The 14,982-nt window shown below is 40.7% G+C and overlaps 1 protein-coding gene across 4 annotated transcripts in view; it reads right to left on the minus strand.

The window, feature by feature from the left end:
- The window catches only part of Mctp1 (multiple C2 and transmembrane domain containing 1), a 600,147-nt gene that overhangs the window by 200,746 nt on the left and 384,419 nt on the right, over window positions 1-14,982 (minus strand). For all 4 annotated transcript variants that reach the window (XM_057789474.1, XM_057789473.1, XM_057789472.1 and 1 more), the window contains one exon: window positions 3,005-3,175. In XM_057789474.1, coding sequence (XP_057645457.1) covers window positions 3,005-3,175 — 171 coding nt within the window. The remainder of the gene's footprint in view (window positions 1-3,004; window positions 3,176-14,982) is intronic.

Genomic DNA, 14,982 nt, shown 5'->3' on the forward strand with positions numbered 1-14,982 from the left:
GGGGTGGACATGTATTTTAGTTAGTCTCTGTTGAGAGTAGACTCATGGATGTGTTTAGAGAAATCAGAAAATCAGAAGTAAGCCCTTACACTCTCTTATTATCTATCTTAAATACATAAAAGGCAGCCTGTTAGTGCAAAAACACATTCAGATACTAACATTTATTCTATCACAGTTACTGATTGAAGAAAGAACACATAGTCAGTTATCTTGTAATAAGTGAAGATTTGAATTCCCAGAGTTCCTGTTTTTTCTCTCTGTGCACATAAATGTCTAAAATACATGAAAACAGGCAATGTACTATGAAGAAGTGGAAGGAATAAGCAAGCATATTTGGGGCATCCTAATTGACTTTGCCTTCAGCATTTAGCATTTAGTGGCATTCTGCTTCCCATACGTAGAAACTGCACATGTGTGTGTTATTCATGTTGCATAAACCATAAGGAGGTCTAGGCTGCAATTTTGTAATTTTAAATATACAGAGAATAAAACCAATAAATCAATAAACAAAGTTGCCAATATTAATGTGCTATAAAATTCCACTTAGCATTTGCCTTGACTACACTCAGATTTGTTTCTCTTGCCATCCATTTTAAAGCAGGTAGGTATGCAGTGGCCTTTTCTCTTCTTCATGTATGACAGACGAGTCCTTAGATGCAAAGAATTTGAAAGCAATGATGTATGTAATGTGTAAAGGTAATGCAAATGAATCACAACTTTAAAGTTCATAATCTGAAATTAATCTGCAATAGATCATGAACAGAAAGATCAAAAGAGACACCTGTCCATAGTGGGGTTCATATTTTATGTCTAAAGAGCAGAACTATAAAACTAAGCCAAATAGAACATGCAAATCGTATTAACTGAGAGAATACAGAAGTGGTCATAGATACTTTTTTTTTTTTTTTTTTAGAGTAGCTGTTTTAAATTCGTTCTTAAGCTCCTGGAGAAAAATATAAATGTTACTATATGGATCCTTTGATAATTCAAATGTCCTCTTCATGAATGATGAACTCCTATGGTATTTTGGAATATAGTTCTTTTGTTTTGTTTTGTTTTGCTTTATTCAAGACAGAGTTTCTCTGTAGCTTTGGAGCTTGTCCTGGAACTAGCTCTTGTAGACCAGGCTGACACTGAATTCAGAGTGCCTTCTGAGTGTTGGGATTAAAGGTGTGCACCACACTGCCCGGCTATAGTTCATCTTTTTTATCAGGTCATAAACAGACTAACCTTTTAGCCTTTGATATTTAGATTGTCTTTCTCATATAACTTTCTTCCACCTAAAATTTATGTTTAAATCTTCCATGTGGGCCTCCATAAGATCACCAAATAGCATGCGAGTAATGCACTGCCTGTTAACACACCAGTTTTGTGATATTTTGAAGACCTTATGTAGTGATGAAGACTTTCTGGTCTAGAAGGGAACTAGATAAGGTTTTGACCCCAAATCCACAAAAGTAAGTACATTAAAGACAAGGAATTTTCACAAAAATGGCATGTGATTGCCATGTAATTCAGGATGGATAGGAAGTACTCGTTCCAAGGTGTCTGTGATTGCCAGCTGTTAAAACCTGGAAGCAGTTATAGTTGGATATAACAAGATGTAGCTACAATTCGTAGGTGCTTGCCATTACCATTAGTTTCATAAATGGCATGCTATTGATATTACTTAATATATTACCACTAAAAAATGTTGCTCTACAACTATTACTGATGCCACTAACCTTCTTCCTTCTGCTTTTAGCATTTACTGGGAACTTATGATCACAGCAGTATTTTAAACTCATTGTATGTCTACCATACATTCATTTATTCTCTTTAATAATTGCTTAGGTAGACATTATTGTAGTTCTATTTCTGCAGAAGGGGAAATTGACACACAACATGATTAAGTAACTTGTGCCATTGCTATGACTCATAGCAACAACAGGGGTTTGACTCTTTGTTTCTTAAATACATCTTAAAATTTCTGCATATGACATGGCCATTGCAATCATAAACACTAACAGTTGTTACTGCCTGCATGGAGCCTGATGAAAGAAAAGAAAGGAGAAAAAGCAAGTGAGGTAGGGTGGAAGGAAGGGAGGGAGAGAAAAAGGAAGGAAGGAAGAGAGGGAGGGAGGCAGGGAAGGAGAGAGAAAGGAAAGGAGAAAGGAAGTAAGGGAGGGAGGGAGAGAGAAAGGAAGAAAGGGAGGGAGAGAGATAAAGGATGGGAGAAAGGAATGAAGGAAGGGAGGGAGAGAGGGAGGGCGAGAAAAAGGAAGGAAGGAAGGAAAGAAGGAAGAGAGAGAGGGAGGGAGGGAGGGAAGAAGGGAGGTAGAGAGAGAGAAAAGAAGGAAGGGAAGGAGGGAAAGGAAGGGAGAAAGGAAGGAAGGAAGGGAAGGAGAGAAAGAGAAAGGAAGGGAGAAAGGTAGGTAGGAAGGAAGGAATGAACGAATGAAAGAAGGAAGAGAGGAACATGCTGGGGGGGTCAATTTGAAGAAGAAAATGGCTGGTAGAAGTGAAAGGGGAGAAAGAAGAGACATGAATGTAATTGTAATACATTTTATTGAAATATGACATAAAACTCAAAAGCTATATGACTAAATAAAATTGCAGAAATAATTTTAAAAACACCTTTGGTGTTATATCGGTCAAAATTGGATTGTATAACATGACTCAGAATAATCTGAAAGAATTTCATTGCCTGCAACATAATGTCTGTATCACCAACACTGGACATGCTGGTGCTGGGCAATGCCCTGAGCATTTCTGGGTGGGGATATTGTTGCTCTTTCCTCTTAAATCCCACAAATGTGCAGCGAGCTAGTTCCTGGGTAATAGACGAATGCAGTGGGACAGAAGAGCAGAGTGGCTCTCTCAAGGCCACTTAGGGCACAGACCGACATTCTATTCCACAGCCCTCATTTCAAGGGCACCCAATGGTCACAGCTCCTAAAGTCTGGCTGCTAACCAGCCAGTATTTGCCCACCAGTGGCAGGGGCACAGATGGATACAGACGTACCTTGCTCTTGTACTTCTGATGCCCCAGTCGGAACTTCACATAGGGATCACTCAACCCATTGGAATCCATTGCTTTGAGGTCTCGGCCCTCGATGAGGGTGATGCTAACAATTCCTCTCCACAGGTGTGACTTCCTGTGCTGGTCTGACAGACGCAAGCTTTGGGTCTGAAACTTTGGCAAAAAAGAAGTCAGTTAGCTTATTGTGTTGTAAGATCCAAGCTCTCAGTTGGCCTTGCTCTTTTTCCTGGATAGTTTCTCAAAGAATAGAAGTTAGTCAATTATTGTTTAAAAAATTATAATTTATTGGAGTATTATGTTTCAGTTATAAAATTATTAATAGATTATGGATTTATCTTATGATGTATTTGTTATGTTCAAGGAATACTCAAGCCCTACAGCCTGTAGGCTCCTAAAATTAAAAGATATAGATATGCCTGTTTCAAAATATGTCTAAAATAACTATCAGAGACCACAACTATACTTCTCTATTTAATTTTTAAGTTTTAAGAGTAGATTTTCTATACTAAAATAATTTTTCAGATGGTTTTAGTAAGTTAGACTTAAAAAATTTTAAATCGTGTTTTACTGTCTTAGGGGATAAGTGACTTTCTAGAGCTATTTAAGGGACCAGAGAATACAAAACTAAACAGTGTGTTCACTGACATTTTGCTTTTGCCTGAAACTTGTGTCATAAATATTTGCAATTATTTTTAAGTTAAAATGTGATTTACATTAGAATGTTTTTAGAGTTTTCCCTCATTCTGGTGTATGAATAGTCTAATAATCTCTAATATGCTCAATTCTAAACCACAATATTCAGTCCAGTGAACAAAATCAAAATTGTTTTAAACTAGAGAATTTACTAAAATACCCCATGGTTTTTAAAAACTGAATGATACTTAAACTAGAGAAAGAGCAATAACAGCAAACACGCTCCATTGGAATTCAGTATCGTGAAGTGCTAGAGAATCACTGTTTCTGTTGATAAGTGTGTTTGACCCTCTTATAGTCAGTCATACCAAGAAGAAGTCCAGTTCTCCACATGTCAACTGAAAGTTGGCCGTATTTGATGCCAAATCCCTTCTACATCAGCCTCATGGACTTGATTTGCCTTGTCCGCTCGTCCTCCCGTTTTGACCTTCATAGTTTCTCCACACCACAGTAATGCCCAGGCTGATTGTACATGTGCTCATCTAAAGTTATGTATTTCAAGGTACTTTTATTAGGAAAACAGAAACTATGTTCTTCAAAAGACAGTAGTCACAGTGGTGGCAATATCTCCCTGGATGTCTTTCTGAACAACACTATCTGGAGACACTTGGTCAACAGCAGATTTTGGACACTGATGCTGCCTTATTAACATCATCACACACCTCACCTGTGAGCCTCAAGAGCAGTACTCCAATGAGTCCTGAAAGACAGGCAAAGTCTTGGAAAGTATTTGCAAGCCCCACCTACTGCATGAGGACGCTTTGTTTCCATCTGTGCCACACACTGGATTTCTACACTGGACTTTGTTTGAACAAAGTATTTCTCAAAGCAACTGTTTAGAATTCATCGCACAAACAATGACTAAGGATTGGCCTTGGCTTTAGGGTTCACTGCCAGGCCAGTTGATTACTTTTGGTGGTGTTGGGGATTTAAACTGGGACCACTGAACTACCCTGTCATGAGATTTTGCTTGGTTGCTTGATTGATTGAACAACTGATGGCGAGACTGTCCCTAACAGTGGCACCTAGGGAGGGTTCTAGACTTTGGCTACAAACGCATTGTTGAGAAGTCTGATGGTCAAAGGACTAAAGCGAATGTTACACCAGTAAGAAAGCAATTTTGTTATTAAGTAACACAGATTAACACCTGCCAATTTGTATGTAGCTTCAATTTAAAAGTGTGCGTATACTGCACACTGTAGCATTTGGCTTCAACTAAAACTCTATATAGAAAGCAAGGCCTGAGCTCCTGTGTACTGACATGTAATTGAGGCACAACGTTGAGCTACTAAATGCGGGAGGTGTAACTAGAGCCCTGAATTTCTGGATTTTAATCTTAGTGTCTTCCCCAAATGAGTGTTAGGTCAGACACTGTCTTACAGCTTAAAAATAGCAATGGTTTAAAAGAATGCAAAATCCAGTTCAGTTCATTGTCGATAAAGAGGTTCAGGAAAACAGCTCATGTGCTTTATCACATGAGTGCATACGTGTTCATGATAGACAGTGTACTGAAGTATGCTTTCTTCTGCATACTCTCCAGAAGCAGGCGAAGTCCCAGTCACAGCCAAGGTGTTACAGGCACCATTTTGGCACATCACCAACTTACATTGCTGAGAAGATTTCCTGCACTGAGGGACACCTGTTCTTTTTCTTCCTATTATATCTTCCTCTTTTTTTCACATAAGAATACAAATGAATGAAGAAGGAAAAGCATGCTTTCAAGGGAGAATCTACCAAATGCCTTCTTTACAAAGAAATCTTATCTTAGAACTGAGAAGGCTTTGTTAAGCAATACAGGAATCAGAAGACGAGGATGAACAAACCGAAAAACAGTTAACCTTGTGGGAATCAAGATGACCTCTGTTTCAGGATAACAAGAACACAAAGAGTTCTGAAGAGGGACTGACCAGAAATTTTTAAGGGATTATTTTTTGTCTTGAAAAACTGTTGTTCAAAACATTCATTCATATGCACACTGGCCCTCACTCATGTTCTAACACTATTAATTTATATAATCATAAATATTTTTCAGTATTCACTCTGGCATGGATATTACTTATGCTTTTTAAAGTATTTAGTAGTGCTTTTAAATATACTGATCAAAAGTATATTCTTACTCCGAATATTTGTACAATTTAGAGAGATATCGATGCCTATTGAACAATTATGAAAAATTTATTTGTTACTTCCCTTTATTAATATTTTTCACATAGAGTGACTCTAAAAAATACATACATATTGATGTACTAATAATCATTAACCAAAACTCCTTATTGGGAAAATAACAGAAAGGCGTAACGAACAGATCCATGGTTGCCCTTCACGGGTTGCATCTAGTAGTTGGCCATTTAAAGCATTGCTGTCAGATAAGTACTTGTTAAATCAGAATTATATTTGGCAGAGAAAGAAAAGACAAGGAAAGATTAAGGAGATGATGTAACTCAGCTTGAAAGCTAACAGTCACAAGTGATGAAGGAAATAATCCCTTAAATTTTAAAAAATAAGATCTCAAATTTTAGCAGGAAGATTGTTGAAAATCATGGGCCTGATCCTAATTCAGTCTTGGGTTTGAAGAACTGAGTCTTTGTTACAAGCACTTTGTGTGATTCTCCTACCTATGAGTATTTGAATACTACCCACATTAGAAACATCCATTCTGTTTTAGGACTAATCTAGAGTATCAACATGTCAGGTAACACTGCACATGTCAAGGCCAGAAGCAATTCGTCAATAATATGTAGCTTTAGCAAGATTTTAGGACTAATTACTTGGCACTTTAAAGAGAATGTTAGTTTATTTTTATTAATTTTTTTGTGAAAAAATTCAAATATGAAATCTATTTATGTGCCTAAAACATTCAGCTAGGAAGTGGCTTTCAGAACTGCCATCAGCATCAGAAGACAGAGTTCATTCAAGACAGGACAAGCCATTTCACTAAGGCTACCAACCCAGAGCAGTGAGTCCCTGACCAGAGGGCAGGCCTCAAGGTCCCCGCCAGGGAAAGCGGGCCCCTGCTGCTGGGGCTGCAGTCTCTGCTGTGATCTGCTGGACCTGCTCTGCCTGCGCCCTACTTCCCTTAGTCCCTGGCTCATTGGGGCATCCAGGAGTTCCTGTGTAGGTGCCGAGAAGTTTCATCGGGACGGGTGAGTGTGTGCTATCCTGGGGCGGACTGTCCTGGTAGAGAGCACAAACACCCCTCCCCCAGCTCCTGCTGCAGGGCTTGCTCTCCTACACACCCGCCCCCACCCCCACCCCCAAACCTGCCTTGTCTGCAAGGTCCTTAGCTGTGGAACAGTTTCCTGCCATTTCACTAAGGCTACCAACCCAGAGCAGTGAGTCCCTGACCAGAGGGCAGGCCTCAAGGTCCCCGCCAGGGAAAGCGGGCCCCTGCTGCTGGGGCTGCAGTCTCTGCTGTGACCTGCTGGACCTGCTCTGCCTGCGCCCTACTTCCCTTAGTCCCTGGCTCATTGGGGCATCCAGGAGTTCCTGTGTAGGTGCCGAGAAGTTTCATCGGGACGGGTGAGTGTGTGCTATCCTGGGGCGGACTGTCCCGGTAGAGAGCACAAACACCCCTCCCCCAGCTCCTGCTGCAGGGCTTGCTCTCCTACACACCCGCCCCCACCCCCACCCCCAAACCTGCCTTGTCTGCAAGGTCCTTAGCTGTGGAACAGTTTCCTGCCATTTCACTAAGGCTACCAACCCAGAGCAGTGAGTCCCTGACCAGAGGGCAGGCCTCAAGGTCCCCGCCAGGGAAAGCGGGCCCTTGCTGCTGGGGCTGCAGTCTCTGCTGTGATCTGTTGGACCTGCTCTGCCTGTGCCCTACTTCCCTTAGTCCCTGGCTCACTGGGGCATCCAGGAGTTCCTGTGTAGGTGCCGAGAAGTTTCATCGGGACGGGTGAGTGTGTGCTATCCTGGGGCGGACTGTCCCGGTAGAGAGCACAAACACCCCTCCCCCAGCTCCTGCAGCAGGGCTTGCTCTCCTACACACCCGCCCCCACCCCCACCCCCAAACCTGCCTTGTCTGCAAGGTCCTTAGCTGTGGAACAGTTTCCTGCCATTTCACTAAGGCTACCAACCCAGAGCAGTGAGTCCCTGACTAGAGGGCAGGCCTCAAGGTCCCCGCCAGGGAAAGCGGGCCCCTGCTGCTGGGGCTGCAGTCTCTGCTGTGATCTGCTGGACCTGCTCTGCCTGCGCCCTACTTCCATTAGTCCCTGGCTCATTGGGGCATCCAGGAGTTCCTGTGTAGGTGCCAAGAAGTCTCATCGGGACGGGTGAGTGTGTACTATCCTGGGGCGGACGGTCCCGGTAGAGAGCACAAACGCCCCTACACTAAGGCTACCCAACCAGAGCAGCGGGCAGGCCTCAGCAACCCCCGAAAGGGAGCGCAGGCACCTCCAGCTTGTACTGCAGTGTCGCCTGTGTTCTACTGGACCCCGCCCGACCCCTTGCATTCGGCCTTCTTTACGCGGGTCATTGGAATACCACGCATCCATGTTTTGGTGTTGAGGAGTTCACCTGGAAGGGAACGGTTCCTGCCCCTACACTGAGGAGATACACCTAGAGCGTTAGTCACAGCAAAGACTGGTCCAAGACATCAGGCCTCTCCTGGCTCCATTTGAAGGAAAAGATGGGCAGGCGCCAATACAAGAATTCCCCCAACAACTTGAAAGGCAACGTGACATCACCAGGATCCAGGAATCCCGAAATGAGAAGTCTAAACCCTAATACAGAAGAATTAGAAGAATTCGACTCAAAAGTGAATTTTATGAAAATAATAGAGGACCTTAAACAGGAGGTGAAAAACTGCCACAACCAATTAGAGATTACAAACAAAAAGGTAGAGGAAATGAATAAATATCTCAAAGATACCCAAGAAAACCAAGAGAAACAAGAAAAAGTAATCAAACAGGTAAGGGAAACGGTTCAAGACTTGAAGAACGAAGTGGAAGTAATAAAGAAAACACAAACCGAGGGAAGGATGGAGATGGAAAATTTGAATAAACGAACAGGAACTACAGAGACAAGTACCACCAACAGATTACAAGAGATAGAAGAAAGAATCTCAGACACTGAAGATACCATAGAGAAAATAAACACTCTCATCAAAGAAAACAGCATAACCAACAAATTCTCATCACAAAACATTCAGGAAATCTGGGACACAATAAAAAGACCAAACCTAAGAATAATAGGGATAGAAGAAGGAGAAGAAGTACAGCTCAATGGTCCAGAAAATATATTTAATAAAATTATAGAAGAAAACTTTCCCAACCTTAAGAAAGATATTCCTTTGAAGGTCCAAGAAGCATACAGAACACCAAATCAACTGGATCAAAAAAAAACATCTCCTCGTCATATAATAATCAAAACACAAAACATACAGAATAAAGAAAGAATATTAAGAGCTGCAAAGGAAAAAGGTCAAGTTACCTATAAAGGTAAACCTATCAGACTTACACCTGATTTCTCTATGGAAACCATGAAAGCCAGAAGGTCCTGGATAGATATACTGCAGAAACTACGAGACCATGGATGCAAGCCCAGACTACTATACCCAGCCAAGCTTTCGTTCACTATAAATGGAGAAAACAAAGTTTTCCAGGATAAAAACAAATTTAAACAATACGTAGCCACAAATCCAGCCCTTCAGAAAGTAATTGAAGGAAAATCACAAGCCAAGGAGTCCAACAATGCCCACAATAACTCAGACATCTAAAGACCCTTCACCAGCACAACTTGAAGAAGGGAAACACACAAACTCTACTACCAAAGGAAAGAAAGAAAGAAAGGAAAAATGACCGGAGTTAACAACCACTGGTCATTAATATCACTTAATATCAATGGACTCAACTCACCTATAAAGAGGCACAGGCTAAGAGATCGGATACGAAAACAGGATCCAACATTCTGCTGCTTACAAGAAACACACCTCAACCACAAAGACAGACATCTACTCAGAGTAAAGGGCTGGGAAAAGGTTTATCAAGCAAACGGACCTAAGAAACAAGCAGGTGTGGCCATACTAATTTCTAAGAAAGTTGACTTCAAACTAAAATCAATCAAAAGAGATGGAGATGGACATTTTTTACTCATAACAGGAACAATTCACCAGGATGAAATCTCAGTCCTGAATATATATGCCCCTAATATAAAAGCACCCACTTATGTAAAAGAAACGTTACTAAAACTCAAGGCAGTCATCAAACCACACACACTAATAGTAGGAGATTTCAACACTCCTCTCTCACCAATGGACAGGTCAATCAAACAGAAACCTAACAGAGAAATAAGAGGATTAAGGGAGGTAATGAATCAAATGGACTTAACAGACATCTATAGAACATTCCACCCAAATAGGAAAGAATATACCTTCTTCTCTGCAGCTCATGGAACCTTTTCGAAAATAGACCACATACTCGGTAACAAAGCAAACTTACACAGTTACAAAAAAATATCGGTAACCACCTGTGTCTTATCAGATCACCATGGATTAAAGTTAGAATTCAACAACAATGCTATCCCCAGAAAGCCTATGAACTCATGGAAACTGGACAGTCAACTACTGAACCTCACCTGGATCAAGGAAGAAATAAAGAAAGAAATTAAAGTCTTTCTTGAATTCAATGAAAACGAAGACTCAACATACTCAAACCTATGGGACACTATGAAAGCAGTGCTAAGAGGAAAATTCATAGCATTAAGTGCCCACTTAAAGAAAACGGAGAAAGCACACATTGGAGACTTAATAGCCCACCTGAAAGCTTTAGAAAAAAAAGAAGCAGACTCATCTAGGAGAAGTAGAAGACTGGAAATAATCAAATTGAGGGCTGAAATCAACAAAATAGAAACACAGAAAACAATCCAAAGAATCAATGAAACAAAAAGCTGGTTCATGGAGAAAATCAATAAGATTGATAAACCCCTATCCAAACTAATCAAACGGCGGAGAGAGAATACGCAAATTAACAAAATCAGAAACGAAAAGGGAGACATAACCACAGACTCAGAGGAAATTCAGAGAATCATTAGATCTTACTACAAAAATCTGTATGCCACAAAATTGGAAAATGTTATAGAAATGGACACTTTTTTAGATAAGTACCATATACCAAAGTTAAACCAGGACCAGGTGAACAATCTAAATAGACCTGTTAGTCACGAAGAATTAGAAGTTGTTATAAAAAACCTCCCCACCAAAAAAAGCCCAGGTCCAGATGGCTTCAATGCAGAATTCTACCAGAACTTCCAAGAAGACCTAATACCTATACTCCTTAATGTATTTCACAATATTGAAACAGAGAAGTCATTGCCAAATTCCTTTTATGAAGCTGAAGTTACTCTGATACCAAAACCACACAAAGACACAACCAAGAAAGAGAACTACAGGCCAATCTCACTCATGAACATCGACGCAAAAATACTCAATAAAATACTGGCAAACCGAATCCAAGAACACATCAGAAAAATTATCCATTATGATCAAGTAGGCTTCATCCCAGAGATGCAGGGCTGGTTCAACATACGAAAATCTATCAATGTAATCCATCATATAAATAAACTGAAAGAAAAAAACCATATGATCATTTCATTAGATGCTGAAAAAGCATTTGACAAAATTCAACATCCCTTTATGATAAAGGTCTTAGAGAGATTAGGAATACAAGGGTCGTTCCTAACTATAATAAAAGCTATTTATAGCAAGCCGTCAGCTAACATCAAATTAAATGGAGAGAAACTCAAAGCTATTCCACTAAAATCAGGAACACGACAAGGTTGTCCACTCTCTCCATACCTCTTTAATATAGTGCTTGAAATTCTAGCAATAGCAATAAGACAACATAAGGGGATCAAAGGGATTCAAATCGGAAAGGAAGAAGTTAAACTTTCATTATTTGCAGACGATATGATAGTGTACATAAGCGACCCCAAAAACTCCAGCAAAGAACTCCTTCAGCTGATAAACACCTTTAGTAGCATTGCAGGATACAAGATCAATTCCAAAAAATCAGTTGCCCTCCTATACACAAAGGATAAGGAAGCAGAGATGGAAATCAGAGAAGCATCACCCTTCACAATAGCCACAAATAGCATAAAATATCTTGGGGTAACCCTAACCAAGGAAGTAAAGGATCTATTTGACAAGAACTTTAAGTCAATGAAGAAAGAAATTGAGGAGGATACCAGAAAATGGAAGGATCTCCCTTGCTCTTGGATAGGGAGGATCAACATAGTAAAAATGGCAATTCTACCAAGGGCAATTTATAGATTCAATGCAATCCCCATTAAAATCCCATCAAAATTCTTCACAGATCTTGAGAGGACAATAATCAACTTTATATGGAGAAACAAAAAACCCAGGATAGCCAAAACAATCTTATATAATAAAGGATCGTCTGGAGGCATTACCATCCCTGACCTCAAACTCTATTACAGAGCCTCAGTATTGAAAACAGTTTGGTATTGGCATAAAAACAGAGAAGTCGACCAATGGAACCGAGTAGAAGACCCTGATTTTAACCCACAAACTTATGAACACCTAATTTTTGATAAAGGAGCTAAAAGTATTCAATGGAAAAAAGAGAGCATCTTCAACAAATGGTGCTGGCAGAACTGGTTGTCAACCTGTAGAAGAATGAAAATAGATCCATATCTATCACCATGCACAAAACTCAAGTCCAAATGGATTAAAGACCTCAATATTAGTCTGAACACACTGAACCTGATAGAAGAAAAAGTTGGAAGTACTCTACAACATATGGGTACAGGAGATCACTTCCTACGTTTATCCCCAGCAGCACAGACATTAAGGGCAACATTGAATAAATGGGACCTCCTGAAACTGAGAAGCTTCTGTAAAGCAAAGGACACTGTCACTAAGACAAAAAGGCAACCCACTGACTGGGAGAAGATCTTCACCAACCCTGCAACAGACAAAGGTCTGATCACCAAAATATATAAAGAACTCAAGAAACTAAACTTTAAAATGCTAATGAACCCAATAAAAAAATGGGGCACTGATCTGAACAGAGAATTCTCAACAGAAGAAATTCAAATGGCCAAAAGACACCTAAGGTCATGCTCAACCTCCTTAGCGATAAGGGAAATGCAAATTAAAACAACTTTGAGATACCATCTTACACCTGTCAGAATGGCTAAAATCAAGAACACCAATGATAGCCTTTGCTGGAGAGGTTGTGGAGAAAGAGGCACACTCATTCATTGCTGGTGGGAATGCAAACTTGTGCAACCACTTTGGAAATCAGTGTGGCGATTTCTCAGGAAATTTGGGATCAACCTACCCCAAGATCCAGTAATACCACTATTGGGAATATACCCAAGAGATGCCACATCAAATGACAAAAGTATCTGTTCAACTATGTTCATAGCAGCATTGTTTGTAATAGCCAAAACCTGGAAACAACCTAGATGCCCTTCAATGGAGGAATGGATGAAGAAAGTGTGGAATATATACATATTAGAGTACTACTCAGCAGTAAAAAACAATGACTTCTCGAATTTTGCGTGCAAATGGATGGAAATAGAAAACACTATCCTGAGTGAGGTATCCCAGACTCAAAAAGAGGAACATGGGATGTACTCACTCATAATCGGTTTCTAGCCATAAAATAAAAGACATTAAGCATATAATGTGTGATCCTATAGAAGCTAAATAAGAAAGTGAACCCAAAGAAAATCATATAGTCATCCGCATGGAGAGGGGGAAGTAGACAAGATTCCAGGGCAAAAACTGGGAACTTGCGGGTGAGGTGGCATGGGGCAAAGGGGAAATGGGATGAGAAATATGAGAAGGGGAGGATGGGAGGAGCTCGGAGGATTGGGATGGTTGGGATATAGGAAGGATGGATACGGGAGCAGCGAAGTATATATCCTATCTAAGGGAGCCATCTTAGGGTTGGCAAGAGACTTGACTCTCGAGGGGTTCGCAGGTGTCCAGGAATATGTCCCCAGCTGGTACCTTGGGCAACTAAGGAGAGGGAACCTGAAATGACCCTATCCTATACTGATGAATATCTTGCATATCACCTTAGAACCTTCATCTGGCGATGGATCGAGGTAGAGTCTCAATTTGGAGCAACGGTCTGAGCTCTTAAGGTCCAAATGAGGAGCAGAAGGAGGGAGAACATGAGCAAAAAATCAGGACCACGAGGGATGCACCCACCCACTGTGACAGTGGAACTGATTTATTGGGAGCCCACCAAGGCCAGCTGGTCTGGGACTGAATAAGCATGGGTTGATTCCGGACTCTCTGAGCATGGCGGTCAATGAAGACTGATGAGAAGCCAAGGACAATGGCACTAGGTTTCGATCCTAATACATGAACTGGCTTTGTGGGAGCTTAGCCTGTTTGGACGCTCACCTTTCTGGACGTAGATAGAAGGACCTTGGTCTTCCCGCAGGGCAGGGAATTTGGACTGCTCTTCAGTATCGAGAGGGAGGGGGAATGGAGTGGGGGGAGGAGAAGAGGAGTGGGGATAGGGGGAGGGAAGTGGGGGGAGGGCAATATTTGGGAGGAGGGGAGGGAAATGGGAAATGGGGAGCAGGTGGAAATTTTAATTAAAAAAGAATAAAAATAAAAAAAAAAAAAAAAAAAAAAAAAAAAAAAGACAGGACAAGCCAATGAAATAATTGGTGGAATTCCTTTGTGCATCTTGGCAATGAGGACTCTGAAGCTTGTTCTGCTGAAGCCCAGGAGGGGAGAGCAGGCTGCACTCATCTGAATGGGATGAACAGTTAGAGGACTAACGTTCTTGTTTTGAACAGCATGTAACATTAATTTTAAAAAAGTCACTTTGAGAAATGTCCTCATAGTGCAGCAAAGCTGAGCACCAATTCAGTGTCCTTTCCAACTTCTACTTTGTTTTCAGTAGGGTAACATTGCCTAGCAAGAATTATAGGGTGATGGATCCTGCGTAATGGTATTAGTGTTTTGTTAATAGATCCATCAGAAAGAATTTTTTCCCCAAAATCTGACGCCATTATTTTATTTTAGAGATACTTTTTTCCAATGTGAAACAGAAACAGGCTCAAGAAAAATAAATGTTACATGGACAACAATAATTTATTGTGTTCATTTTCATAGCATCAGTGAATCTTATAAAAATTTTAAAATATCTAAACTAACAGAGATCTGTTCCAGTTATTTTTGTGCCTTTGCCATCCACAAGAGCAACCAAAAGAAACAAAAATGTTGCAGAAATTACTCCCCTGCTGAGACCACAGGCAAGCAGTGGGAGGCAGGGTAAGAG

The sequence above is a fragment of the Chionomys nivalis genome, chromosome 15, assembly GCF_950005125.1.
Source record: "Chionomys nivalis chromosome 15, mChiNiv1.1, whole genome shotgun sequence".
In the NCBI taxonomy this organism is placed as follows: Eukaryota; Metazoa; Chordata; class Mammalia; order Rodentia; family Cricetidae; genus Chionomys; species Chionomys nivalis.